This window comes from Plectropomus leopardus, chromosome 17 (genome assembly GCF_008729295.1).
Source record: "Plectropomus leopardus isolate mb chromosome 17, YSFRI_Pleo_2.0, whole genome shotgun sequence".
Taxonomy (NCBI): domain Eukaryota; kingdom Metazoa; phylum Chordata; class Actinopteri; order Perciformes; family Serranidae; genus Plectropomus; species Plectropomus leopardus.
In genome coordinates this window covers 31,467,691-31,480,282 of record NC_056479.1, presented here as the reverse complement: position 1 = coordinate 31,480,282, position 12,592 = coordinate 31,467,691, and the positions used below count along the sequence as shown (strand labels likewise).

General features: G+C 39.7%; 1 protein-coding gene across 1 annotated transcript; it reads right to left on the bottom strand.

The window, feature by feature from the left end:
• Positions 1 to 9,069: 9,069 nt before the first annotated feature.
• LOC121957174 (neuronal acetylcholine receptor subunit alpha-9-I-like) lies at positions 9,070 to 11,446 on the bottom strand. Its single transcript, XM_042505702.1, has 3 exons — positions 11,098 to 11,446; positions 9,949 to 10,553; positions 9,070 to 9,840 (listed from the first exon to the last, which is right to left on the bottom strand). The coding sequence occupies exons 1-3, from the start codon at positions 11,429 to 11,431 to the stop codon at positions 9,670 to 9,672; spliced, it is 1,110 nt and encodes a 369-aa protein (XP_042361636.1). The 5' UTR covers positions 11,432 to 11,446; the 3' UTR covers positions 9,070 to 9,669.
• Positions 11,447 to 12,592: the final 1,146 nt, after the last annotated feature.

Below are 12,592 nucleotides of genomic sequence, written 5' to 3'. Positions count from 1 at the left end.
TTCTCCTGAATCACCAGCCTCCGCTGGCTGGTTGGCTACAATCACTCTGTTCTCTGTTTTCTTTCTTCTTTGTCATTTATTCAGTAATTCCAACAGCAGCAGCTAGCTTCTGAACAAATCTGTAAAAAAAAAAAAAAGCTGTCCATCTCATCACTCTCCCCTTTCTTTGCTACAATTAAAATGAATTTTCTGCTCTGGGGCTTGCAGTTGAGCTATCAGAGTCTATTTCCCAGCTTTTCTTTGCTCTTGTCTACCACATTCCTCTATTCTCGTCACAGTTTTTTCTACAAGGTGTGACTGTGTGAGCACATCAAACAGACAAGTGTGACTAAGACTACTGTCGTTTTGATGACTGCTGGAGAGCAAACCTTACAGATGTTTTTTATGTGTTTTATTTGTTTTTGTCTCTGTCTATTGTTCAGAGAAAGGACAACAACAGGTGACTGTTATGTTTTGTTGTTGTCTCTATTTTATTTTGTTTTGCAATGTGTTTTGTGCTGCTGAAAACTACATTTTTTTACTGAGTCAGTCCAGTTTTAATTGTAATGCACCTAATGTTACTTAATAATTAATTAATTAATACTTAATTTCTCTCCTGTATAAGTAAATAAATCAATAAATGAAATTTAAAAAATGAAATGGTATGCTTAACTAACCAGCTGGGATTTTAACTGTCATGACAGACATGAGAGTGTTCTCAATCTTCTCCTGTAAATCTCTGAAAGAGAGCAAACTAGTGATAACAAAAATGTCTTATTATTCCATTCATTTTTGTTTTATCTATATCTATCTCTAGCATATAGTATTGTGTCACTCCCTCCTCTACCTGCTACCTTCCCAGCTGGTATCAATCATCAACATGATATTAGAAAGACTTTGGACTCGTAAGACGTCGGACAGACATTAAATTTGTTGGAGTGAAAATTGGGTTGGCGATTTTTAAAACATCTATGTTAGAATTCCACATTATGATGTTTCGCGGACGTTGGGTTTGGTTCTTCATATGTTGCTTCTAAATGTCATTACTCTCAGTCATGGTGATATTAGCAATGGACATTTGGAAGATGTTGGATTTTGGTTACGTGACAACGCAACTTCAAATCAACAAAATATCAACATTATCTGTGGTCAGTGTTCTAGGTCAAACTGAAGTTGCCATTAGATGTTGTCCTAACATTAAGTTGTGGTCACTTGATGTCAAAACCTAAATTCAACCATATATCAACATTCAACCCTGAGCAAATTGATTGCTTTTAAAAAATACTGGAAGAAATGACCCAAAAACTTGCAAGAAATTAGTAAAAAGTGCAGGAAAATTACCTGAAAATTGGTACCACAAAAAAGTACAGTTTTAAAAGAAAAGGAAATTGAAATGAAAAAATGAGAATTATTCTGTAGCATAATTACTAATATATAGAATTATGCAAACTATACAGTAGTTTTCTGGTCATTTTTCTTAGCTTTTTACAAGTTGCATTTTTTTTTGTGAATAACTTTCAGCTTCACTCCTTGCATGAGAAGTGCTATTAAACTGACTAACTTCTAGTAATGTGTGATGTGGTAGTAAGTTGCTTGTTGCCTGCTTCCCCTCCTATAGAAAGAATTAAAACCAAATTTGCTTGGATTTCAAAGGTTTAAATACTTGTGAAAGGTGTCTGAACACAGCACAAGAAAAGTGATGTCGATCCAGGTTTCAAAGGGTTAACAGCACTGGTGGACAGCTGAGTTTAGGCTGTATTGTTCAGACAACATACTGCCATGACAGTGCACTCTATATTTAATACCTTCTCTTCCCACAGCTCTCTTTCTCCCTCTCTCTCTCTCTCTCATACACACACACACACACAGAGAGAGAGAGAGAGAGAGAGAGAGAGAGAGAGCGAGAGAGAGAGAGAGAGAGAGACATGGACACACAGCACATGCGGCTGTGGATAAAAGCTGACTTTTTGGCCGGTCACAGAACCAGATGGCTGTTGGAGCACCGGTGAGGAACACTAAAACAGCACTCACACAATATTTGATCTTTATTAATGGCAACAGGGTTTTTGTTTGAGTACAGATTTAGATGATGGAGACAGAGACGGGCAGTCCAAAGCAGAGGGCGGGGAGCTGGTAATCAGATTATCTCCATCATTTTGGAGAGTCTGTGCTATTTTTGTGCATTTGCTGATTTAGGACACAATGGAATTAAATCCATTTGTTGGAATGAAATTGCTGTCATATAAATGTCCTTACATTTCATAACTGTGAGTTAACCCTTTGAACCCTGAGCAAATTGGTGTGATTTCTTTCAAAAACATAGGGAGAATGCAACAAGCAACTTAACACGATAGCCAAAAAATTGGCAAGAAAGAAAGTTAAAAAAAAAAAAAAAAAAAAAAGTTTTTTTAAAAATGTATTTATTTAATATGAATTTTTGTAATCATCATTTTAAATGTTAAAATATTAAAATTAGGGGGGGGGGTTTCTGGACATCCATATTTTTTGGATAATTTTCAAATTTTCTAATACTACTCTTTTTTAAGTATTTTTCAAGTAATTTTCTTGTAACCTTTTACTAATTTCTTGCAATTTGTGGTACATTTCTTGCCAAGTTGCTTGCTGCTTTTCTTCCCCATGTTTTTTCAGAAAGAAATCAAACCAATCTGCTCAGGTTTCAATCAGGGATATATAGCCTGTGAAAGGCATGTGAATGCAGCACAAAAAAAGTAATGTCGATCCAGGTCTCAAAGTCTTTATGGTGGAATCTAGAGTAATGATCATAACATATTGTACCTTTACATTCCTGAATTATTAAAAAGTAAGGTCATATATGTATGAAAAAGATATAGTTCTAACAAATGTATTTGTCTTGAGATATAATAAGTCCACTGTAGAAATGTTACTGTATACAGCAGGGAGCTCCTACACTCCCTAAAGTTGCGTTCAGCCCCATCAGTCCCATTTCCTGCACATATCCGATCACAGTCGTCACTGTGCTGTGTCTCTCTGCAGACGTCTTCTCCGTCATCTCCTTGCACAGCTCTGAACGCTTCTCATCGGGCTGCTTTTTCAACGTGGACATTTCTTTGTCGCACTTTTCCCTCTCCCTCTGCAGCTCCTCCTCCAGCTGCCTCCTGAGGTTTTCTTCACTCGCTTTTTGCTGCTCGACTTTCGCTCTGATGAGTTTCAGCTCCTGCATGAGGGCTATGGTTCTCCTTTTCTCAGCTCTCTGATTCTCCATCTGTATGTCCCTATCTCTCTGGTTCTCCTCCCTTTCGCGTCTAAGCTTGTCCTCCATTTGCTTTTTCCCTTCCTCCTCCTTCCTGATCTGCTCCTCCAAGCTCTTGGTGAGTCGATCCAGCTCTTTCTGCAAAGCGTCTCTCTTCATCTCCTCCCTCTGCCGGATGGCATGCTCCTTCTGTCTTTGCTGGAGCTCGCTCTCTCTTTCCTTCTTCTCATTTTCCGCTCGGGCCTTTCGGATCTTCTCCTCCATCGCTCTTTTCATTTTCTCCCCCTGCTCCACCTGCTCCTCCAGCTTTTTCATAACTTTGTCGAGCTTGTCTTGAAGAGCACTCCTCTTCTCCTCCTCGTCCCTGCGTATCTCCATCACTCTCACCATCTCTTGTATCTGCCTCTCCTTCTCCTTCTTGATGTTCTCCTCCATCTGTCTTCGAAAAGCCTCCTCCCGATCTCTTGCTAGTTTCTCCTCCTTCTCCTTCTCCAGCTCCTGTAGTTTCTTCAGCTCCTCCATCTCCCTCTTGCTTTGTTCCTGAAACATCTCTAGCTGCTTGTCATACAGTTCTTTTATCGCTACCTCCTGCTCCTTTTTCAACAGCTCCTCCTTCTCGTTCAGGAGCCTCCACTCCTCCTGCAGCTCCTGAGAAAAGTCGTCCTCTGCTTTCTGAAGCATCTTGATGCCGTAGAATGCTCCTTCATTCCCCTGCATCGTGGCATCCACCAAGGCAAGCAGCTCCGCCACCTGCTCCTTGTTCTTGTAGCTCTGGTTGTTGAAGACACAGTACCTCCCCCCACATCCGGCCACCAGCTCCTCCAGATCCATGCACCCGTCGATTAGACACTGCTTCACGGAAGTCCCTTCTTCCAGGAGGTCTCCATGGGTAAAAACCACCACAGAGAAACTCAAAGCATGGGAACCCATTGCCTGTTTGATCTGGCGCACCGCCTCCTTCTCCTCCTGAGTGAATCTCCCAATCTGAATGACAAGAAGGAGAACATGGGGCCCAGGGTACAGGAGGCTAACACTCCTCCGCAACTCCTTCTGCACCTCTTGTGGAGTCTGATGAGTGTCCAGAAGCCCCGGAGTGTCCAGGAGCATCAAGTGTCGTCCACGAAATTCTCCAGAGACCCTGCGACAACGCTGGGTGACAGAGGAGCTGCCGACCTTTGAGTCAAAGAACTTGCGGCCCAAGATAGAGTTAGCGGTGGAGCTTTTTCCACTGCCAGTCTTCCCCAGCAAAACCAGTCTGACTTCAATGGAGGATGGAGAAGGTTTCCTGCCTGAGGAGACACAAAAGGAGAAAGTTTATGTATCAATCAAAATAGAATGAACATTCTCAGCTCAAGGCATCAAATTTTGTTGCTTTGCAGTGGACTTCCAAGTCTAAATTTTAATTTTAATTTCTATTCTAATCCTAATTTTTATCTTGATTTTAATTCCTATTTTAATTTGTCTGTCTTGATTCATCTATTTTTATTTGTATTTTATTTTGTCTTTTAAGTTATTCTTTATTCTGCCCCAATCGTGTTTAATTCTACTATCAGTGATATTTGTGTTTACCGCTAATATTCTTCGATAAGTATTTACTCTTATTTGTATGGCTTGTTGTCTTTATTTTTACTCTGTAATTGTTCTCTCTTTTGTTGGTGATGTTGGCTCATATTATTATGTTCTTCTGCAAGTAACCTCTCTTGCTTCTGCTTTGCTCTACTTGTCAAAGCACTTTGTAAACTCTTTTTTTAAAGGTGCTATATAAATAAAGTTATTATTATTATTATTATTATTATGGTATTATGGTATTATGGTTTCCCCCACCATAAAAAAAAGAACTTTTCTTCTTCTCAAAGCACGTGACGTTTAGTATTACTCAACAACAGCATGATTGGTTACATTTAGGCAAAAGGGACACATTGTCAGGTGTAGAAAAAAAACATCACATTCACATTTAAGTCCAGGATTTGTCCACCCGCCCTATAGGGACCTTCGTGCTCCTTATATTACGTTATCAGCAGCTTTTTAAACTGACACTGCCCGTCTGTGTATCATGCTGCCGCAGCAAGTGCCATCCAGCCATGTGGCAGCGCATAATAACACCATGAACAGTTCTGCCTGGAATTAACCGCAAAAGGTAGGTTTAGTGTCAGAGCCTTTCACCAAAATTACTGCAAAAGCAGCAGTTTTTTGACAACTTCAGAATGAGAACAGGCTGGAAAGAATAGGTCACATTAAAAAGAAATAAACATAATCTCAACTTACCCCCACAGCTGATGGAAGACAGCTGTTTGCTAATCATTGACATGTTGTTTCGGGTCTTTTGCCTCCATAAATTGAGAACCAAAGAGAACAGTAGCTGACTATATAGATCCCAACATAGTGGGAGTGTCCGGCCCTATGACATGTTAAACCTCTCTGAACTCTAACCATCGCCATCACCATGTTTCAAATATCAGTCTGGGGAAAATGTGGTGCAATAGTCCGTCTCTGAAACACTCAGCACAGCAGATCTTATCTGTGAGGATACACACTCCAGCAAGAGGTCATGGTCCAGTTGAGGTAAAGATCTGGGAAGCAGGATGAGATACTATACATGAGGGGTCAGTGTGATCAAAGACCAGCAGTAGAGTCATTTGATTGTCTGGTCTATCTTTAAAATGAGCTGATAAGTTGTTGTTTAGGAACCACAAGGGATCAATAACCTCAGGCTAGACAAAAGCCGAGGCAAAATTACTGCCAAGCTGCACCACTGTTTCAGACCATTAAACAGCAAAACTGGATGTCCATTAGCTCATCAATGGAGATTGTTCCACCATAAACAGGTGGGTTTTATTAGAGCCACATGGGTAGCATTTCCAAAAGCAATTGTGCCTCTAAAACCAGGTGGTTTTCAGCAAGATATCGACAGCTTTTCCAGTGGCAATTGGTACCCAAAGCCACATGTTTTATATATTGGCAACATTTCCATCTGTGATTGTGCCACCAAAACTAAGTGTTCTTTAGGAAAGACAACGGCTGCATTTCAAGCAGTGATTGTACCATCGACCATAACCTACCCATTTTTTGTGCCTAAGCATATATACACGTTAACCACAGCATCGTTGAAACATAAAGAAACATTAAGTTTAACACATCCGCTACAAAATGATGTACAATTGTTGCATACACATGTTTTCCAGATATGTAAAATGTCAACATTTAGTCTGGCAACTGGGTTGATAAACCATAGGCCAACTTCTATCACACAGACCAGAAAAACTGTCAGATGACAGAAGATATATATATATCTACAGCCATGCAAACAACTCTGTGAGGATGTTCTCAGGCACATCAGTGCATTGAGCTAAACGCTAACATCAGCATGCTACCATGTTAACAATAACAACGCTAAAAGCCTGGCTTTAAGCATGTTTAGTGTTTACCATCTAAATTTAGCATGTTATTATGCTACATTTGCTAATTAGCAGGAGTATAAGTGCAGCTGAGGCTGATGGGAATGTAATTTGTTTTGCAAGGATTTGGCTAGAAACCAAAGTATTGGACGAATTGAAAATTTGACCTGAGGGTGGTGCTGTCCAAGACCCACAAAACATATTACAATTCTTCCTTGACATGAAAGTGTGGACAAAATTTCATAGCAATATTTCCAATAGTTGTTGAAATTTTTAAGTCTGCACCGCAGTGGTGGGTCGACCAAAAGACCAACGTTATCGCTTACATAACTAAAACATATTAAATAACATACATAATGTAAGCAATACATTTCCAGATACTCAACACTTTGAGTTAATACAGCAGCCTGAACACAGTGTGGATTTGTTTAATAACAGAAGGTTAGTCTTTGTGATGTTTCTGTCATGATGTGGTGCTGAGACCTCGGACCATAGACTTTAATAATACCAAACACAGTGGCTTCACACAGTCTGGTGTCAATTCTTTGGGGCCACAGACAAAAGAGCACTCATATTAAGAGTGGATTTTAAATGATTGTTATACTATTATTATAATTCTCTTTTGTTACTTTATTAATTGAATCTATTAAAAAAAAAAAAAAAAAAAACACCTACAGAAAGATATTCAGTGAGCCAGGGAGGCAGTTGCAGTCTGTAAATGAGAGTACCTATTCATAGATATTAGAATGAACTTCTGCTCAAGTCTGCTATATTTCTGAAAATTGTCTGATGTTATTTATAAGTGAATTAGAAATTATATCACAAACCTCACAATACAAGCACTAAAATGTTTATCTATTATGATTTGTCTATTTAAGGCACTAAACATGTTTGTTTTATTTAGGTTATCATCATTAATACTCGTATTTACCTTCTCGTTTTCTGTGTCTGTGGCTCACAAAACTGGACAGAGGTTTACTTGTAAAGTAAAGATTTGGAGAAGCAGTGGCCCCAACAGACTTTGTACAATCTCTGCTAAATAAACCTTAAAATCGGTTCTTATACCTTTTTTTTAATATTGTACTGTTGCATCTTACAGCCCATTTATAGAATCTGAAAATACTTTGTTGTTTCTCTGTATTTTCTGTATTTTTATATTATTAAGCTGTTCATTTGGCACTTTCTAAATAAATGTATTAACATGGAGTTCATTCACTTTTCACTAAATGAGTCCTCTGTGATCATTTCTGCCCTCTAGAGGCTCCTGGGGGAATGTCTAAAGAAACTAAACCACTGTGTGTGTGTGTGTGTGTGTGTGTGTAATGTGTCACACCTGTGTAGAAAACAGTAAATCAGCTGATTCTCGTAATCCCATCTCAGTTGCAGTGGTGGAAGGTTAACTAAATACACATACTTAAGGTACTTGTATTTATGTTATATAACTTTTTATATTTCACTGTCATGAGAAGCAGATCAGGTGGACACAAATGCAGGAGGTGGTAGGCAACAGAAACTCAAAAGATCACTCTTAAATCCAAGGAGACAGTAACTAAACATCATTTGAAGAGATCAAGGATCCAATAAAGACTGAACAGAAAAGCAGGACTTAAATACAAACTTAGACCGATGAGGGGATTGAGTGCAGGTGGAGGAAAAAGGGCAAAGATGCTCAGGAGAGGGGAATAAGGTGAAGAGGCAGAAGAAGAGGCAGGGAGCTGATTGGACTAACGATGCTGATGCAGGACAGGTGTGACAGAAAACAGGCATGAAACAGACAAAAGCAGGAAGTAACACAAGACGCACAAGGAGACAAACTGCAAAATAAATCAGGAAACAGAGTGACCATGATAAATACATGGAACAAGGAAAAAAACAAACTGTTTTATTTTTTGTTATTGTCTACCATTTTTTATTTTTGTAAAGAACTTCATAACTTTGTTTGAAAAGTGCTATAGAAATATAAAAAATATTATAAATACCACTATTGTTGTTGTTGTTGTTGTTGTTGTTGTTATGCATTTATTATATGTTATCTACCGTCATCTTCCTGCCACTAAGTCAATTATGTATTCCTCTGTGTGACTATTTATGCTGGTTAAGAGTTCATCTTTCTTAACAAACAGAGGGAAATGACTGTGTATATGCAAAAAGGATGGTTATACAGAAAAGTAAGCAATGAAAAAAGATTTTATATGCTAAAAACAACAAAAAACACAAATGAACAGTTTTGTAAATTAAGTTATAACACATAAATCATGTATAACACATTACATTTGTAACAGTGCAAACTAGTGGAACAGTAAGCAAAACCAATGAACAAGATATCAAAGCTTCTTTTTTACTGGACCGATGAGCAAAGTGAAGGTTAGTCAAAAGGTACAGTACTTCCACTATTCTCGCTCTGGAGGTAGACTTCAAGGTCTGAGTAATGTTTAAGAAGTGAGAAACGTTCACCTGCTCCCTCCAAGTCTCTCATTCAAGTATTGACAACTAATGTAAACCAATTTCTTATCATCTAGACTAAAAAAAACACTAAATGTTTTCACAGTGCACATTTTTCCATGATGATTAGCACAAGGACAGCCCTGGGATCATTAACCATATATAAGGTATTTAAGGTTAATCTGCTGCTGCTCTCATTGAACCTGACTCTGGAAAGCAGCATCATCTGGTTGCCTGAAACGCATTGTAAGTAACATAATGCCTATAGCGGGATGTCTGGCTGTTAGCTCATCAATAATGGAGAATCCATGCATGTTCAAGGCGAGGCCTAGATTGTCTTACCACTCTGCTGCTTCGTCACACATGCGAGCACACCTGACGTTAACTAACCAAGAGGCTTTGATGAACTCTGTGCTTCTGTGCCTTCGTGGTTGAACGGATGATTGGTGCGCGGTGACCTCGTCCTCTTTATGTCAAAGCAAAAAAAACAATGAACTTACACAACCGCACGTACACACACAATACTGACACACATATAAAACAGTTCTGATTTGTGCTGCTTTGAATTAAAAATGGGGTGATGGAGGATGAATGTTATCACAATGGTGATGAAGGAGGCTGTCAGGATGCCTTGGCGATGATGAGGATGCTCATGAGGAACACCATAATGAAGAAGATCCACATGAAAAACCTATCCATCACCTTGGCGACTTTCTTCCACTCGGCCGCCTTGACGCAAGTAGCTCTCTGCTCACGGAAACAGTTGGCGATGTACTGGATGTTCTTTACCACCTGAGGAAGAGAAGGATAGACGAACCAAAGCAAGCACTTAAAGAAACTTTAGAAGAAGACGAGTAATCAGATAAGTGGGTAAAGTGAGTCGATGCCGCGGTGATGCACCTGTTTATGTTGGAGGCAGGGGCAGCAGCAGGGGCACGCTGGGACTTGAAGTTTCTCCGTGGGATAGAGGAGCTGCTCCTTCAGCCCTCCGTTCAGGTGCTGGAGATTTTGCGGATGAAGAGGGGCCTGGTAGTCCAGTTCGTCCCTCCTGATGTGGTGGTAGTGCTTTGTGGTCTCCCGCTTCCCCTCTCCCCTCTCCAGTCTGGAAACGTGGTTGTTATGGTTGTTGTAATGGTGGTGGCTGTTGTTGGCGTTGCCGTTAACCTGGCTTTTGTGATGCCTGCTGTGGTGATGCATGCTGTGGCCATTGCTGTACTTGTACGGGTCGCTGTCATGATGGTACTGGTTGAAATGGTCGTCGTGGTAGCCGCCGGTATCATTCATGGGTTCCTCGGGGTACAGCGGGGTCCTCTCGCTCTCCGGCGTGGTGCAGTTCTCTCCCACCTCGTAGACAAAGAAGATTTTGGACATGTAGTCTATGATGAGCACCTTGGCCCAGTGAGGGACTGGTTTAGCCTCCGCACCACAGAAGTGAATGTTCATGATGAAGATGGTGAGAGACGTGGAGGCTGTGATCATAGTCATTGTGGCTATGTAGTACTTTCCTGGAGGAGAGGACAGAGGATAGGACAGGTTTATGAAGGAGAAGGACAACACGCACATAGCTGCTCTAATAGCTAGACTATGAGGTTGAACATTCGCACACAACTTCCTCACTTCATCAGCAGTGATCCAGAAAGACGTGCCATGGAAATATGTTGTCCCAGATACATCTTTATACATAGATATATCAACCTATTTAACAGCCAGTTTAGTCCTCGCATTGCATAACTGAATTTTATATGGAAGCTCATTACTGCCAGAAAGAGATGATTTATTAAAAGATATGCATGATAAAATTGGGGGGAAAAAATAATTCAAATTTATGAGATTCTAAAGCCTTTAAATACAGAGCACATGTCAATATATTTTTTTAGAGTATTAGTTAGTTAGTTAGTATTTTATGAGCTGCTATAGATGTTTGTATTTTTATAAACCACAACTTTTCACCAGTTTTTATTCTTTTATTCTATCCTATGGAGAGGGGAGTCTATAGTTTAAATACTTCAATAATGAAGCAAAACTGCATGCAGAGAGAATAATTCAAACCTATGTAGGGCATGCTCTCTGCAGGAGGCATGCTCTCAGCCACCAGCAGCTGGAACACAGTGAGCGCCAGCAGCACTGTGACCCCAAGGGAAACCTTCTCCCCAGAGTCTGCCGGCAGGTAGAAGCCCAGCGGCGCAAGGAACGAGATGAGGAAGCAGGGCAGGAGCAGGTTGAAGATGTAGAAAGAGGAGCGGCGCTTCAGGAGCAGGGTGTAGGTGATTTCAGTGTAAGGGTCGGAGCAGCAGCCATACATCATGACGTTTCTAACTGCCGGCATGCCGTGACACTCCCATTCCACGTTCTCCACAAAGTCAGACAGATCACCACTGTCCATCCCCAAACTGATGTCCACCTGATGTACAGGACACACATCAGCACACATGAAAACATTAGGGTTAGTAGATGACCCATACCCATACACATTGGACCTACTGTATGAACTACTCAGAGTTTCACTGGAGAAGCAACATGAAAACCAACACATACACTTAAGATGCAAACTGCACAAAAAAACCTCTGTCACCTTCCCAGGTAGCAATTTTTGGTTTTAAAAATGTTCTGAGAATGGTACAATGCAATGTTTTAGTGATGTTTTAAGCGGAAAGTTTTCTTTTAGTTCCCAGAATGTTCTTCTCAAGCTAGGGTAATGTTAAAACATTTTTTGGGTTTTTTTTGTTAACTTGTCACATTACAGGAACGTTTCATAAAAAATGTTGTGTAATCTCAGGCCTCAATAACATCTTGAAAACATGTTCTGTATGTTGCTTTGAAAACATTCTTCCTTTGTTCTTATGAAACATTGTGGGAACAGTTTATAAAAGAACATTCTCTGATCTGTCACCGCTCAACATCATCAAAACATCCTCAGAATGCTGCATTTATAATGTTACGTCTTAATCAGCATTTAACCTTACAGAACATTATTTGAATTGATAAACATCCTTAAAATGTTCTTTGAACATTAGATCAAAATGTATTATTTAAAACATTTTTACAACTTGTAGGTAACATTAGCCAGTGTTGTGGGAAGGTTCCCTGCTAGCTGGGTTATTTGACTTTTTGCACCTTAAAACGTCAGTTCATCCAAATCATAAAAGAATAAGACGGCATAAGAGTCATCAGTAATAACACTATTGAACTCTGAAACTTAAACTTGTCCTAAAAAAGACGGTTGTTAACAAGTGGCTAAATGACATTACAGAGCTTCATCATGCCAAACACAGTTCCACAGCCTCGTTGTGGTGTCGATGTTAAAGTCATGTAACCGTGGTGTAGTTTGTTTAAAACATAACATTATCTTTTTATTTCTTGCATTTACACGTCATTAGTCATAAAAGTGGTGTTAATTTGCAAATTTTATCTCAAATGTGCAAGTATCATAAACTCTTGTTTGCCACAAAGCTTATTTTTTGCAATAATCCAAAATCCTACTACCCTCTTGACAAGGAAAACAGGGTAACTTTGACTTTTGAGTCGGCCTACAAAAAAAAAAAAA

Bases quoted from the DNA above. Each gene is read 5' to 3' on its own strand.
- LOC121957174 (XM_042505702.1), bottom strand. From the start codon at position 11,431: ATGGACAGTGGTGATCTGTCTGACTTTGTGGAGAACGTGGAATGGGAG. The intron at 10,554-11,097 runs GTTTGAATTATT...CCTCTCCTCCAG, and splicing joins AGAGAGCATGCCCTACATAG to GAAAGTACTACATAGCCACA. The intron at 9,841-9,948 runs GTGCATCACCGC...TCTCTTCCTCAG, and splicing joins CCTGCCTCCAACATAAACAG to GTGGTAAAGAACATCCAGTA.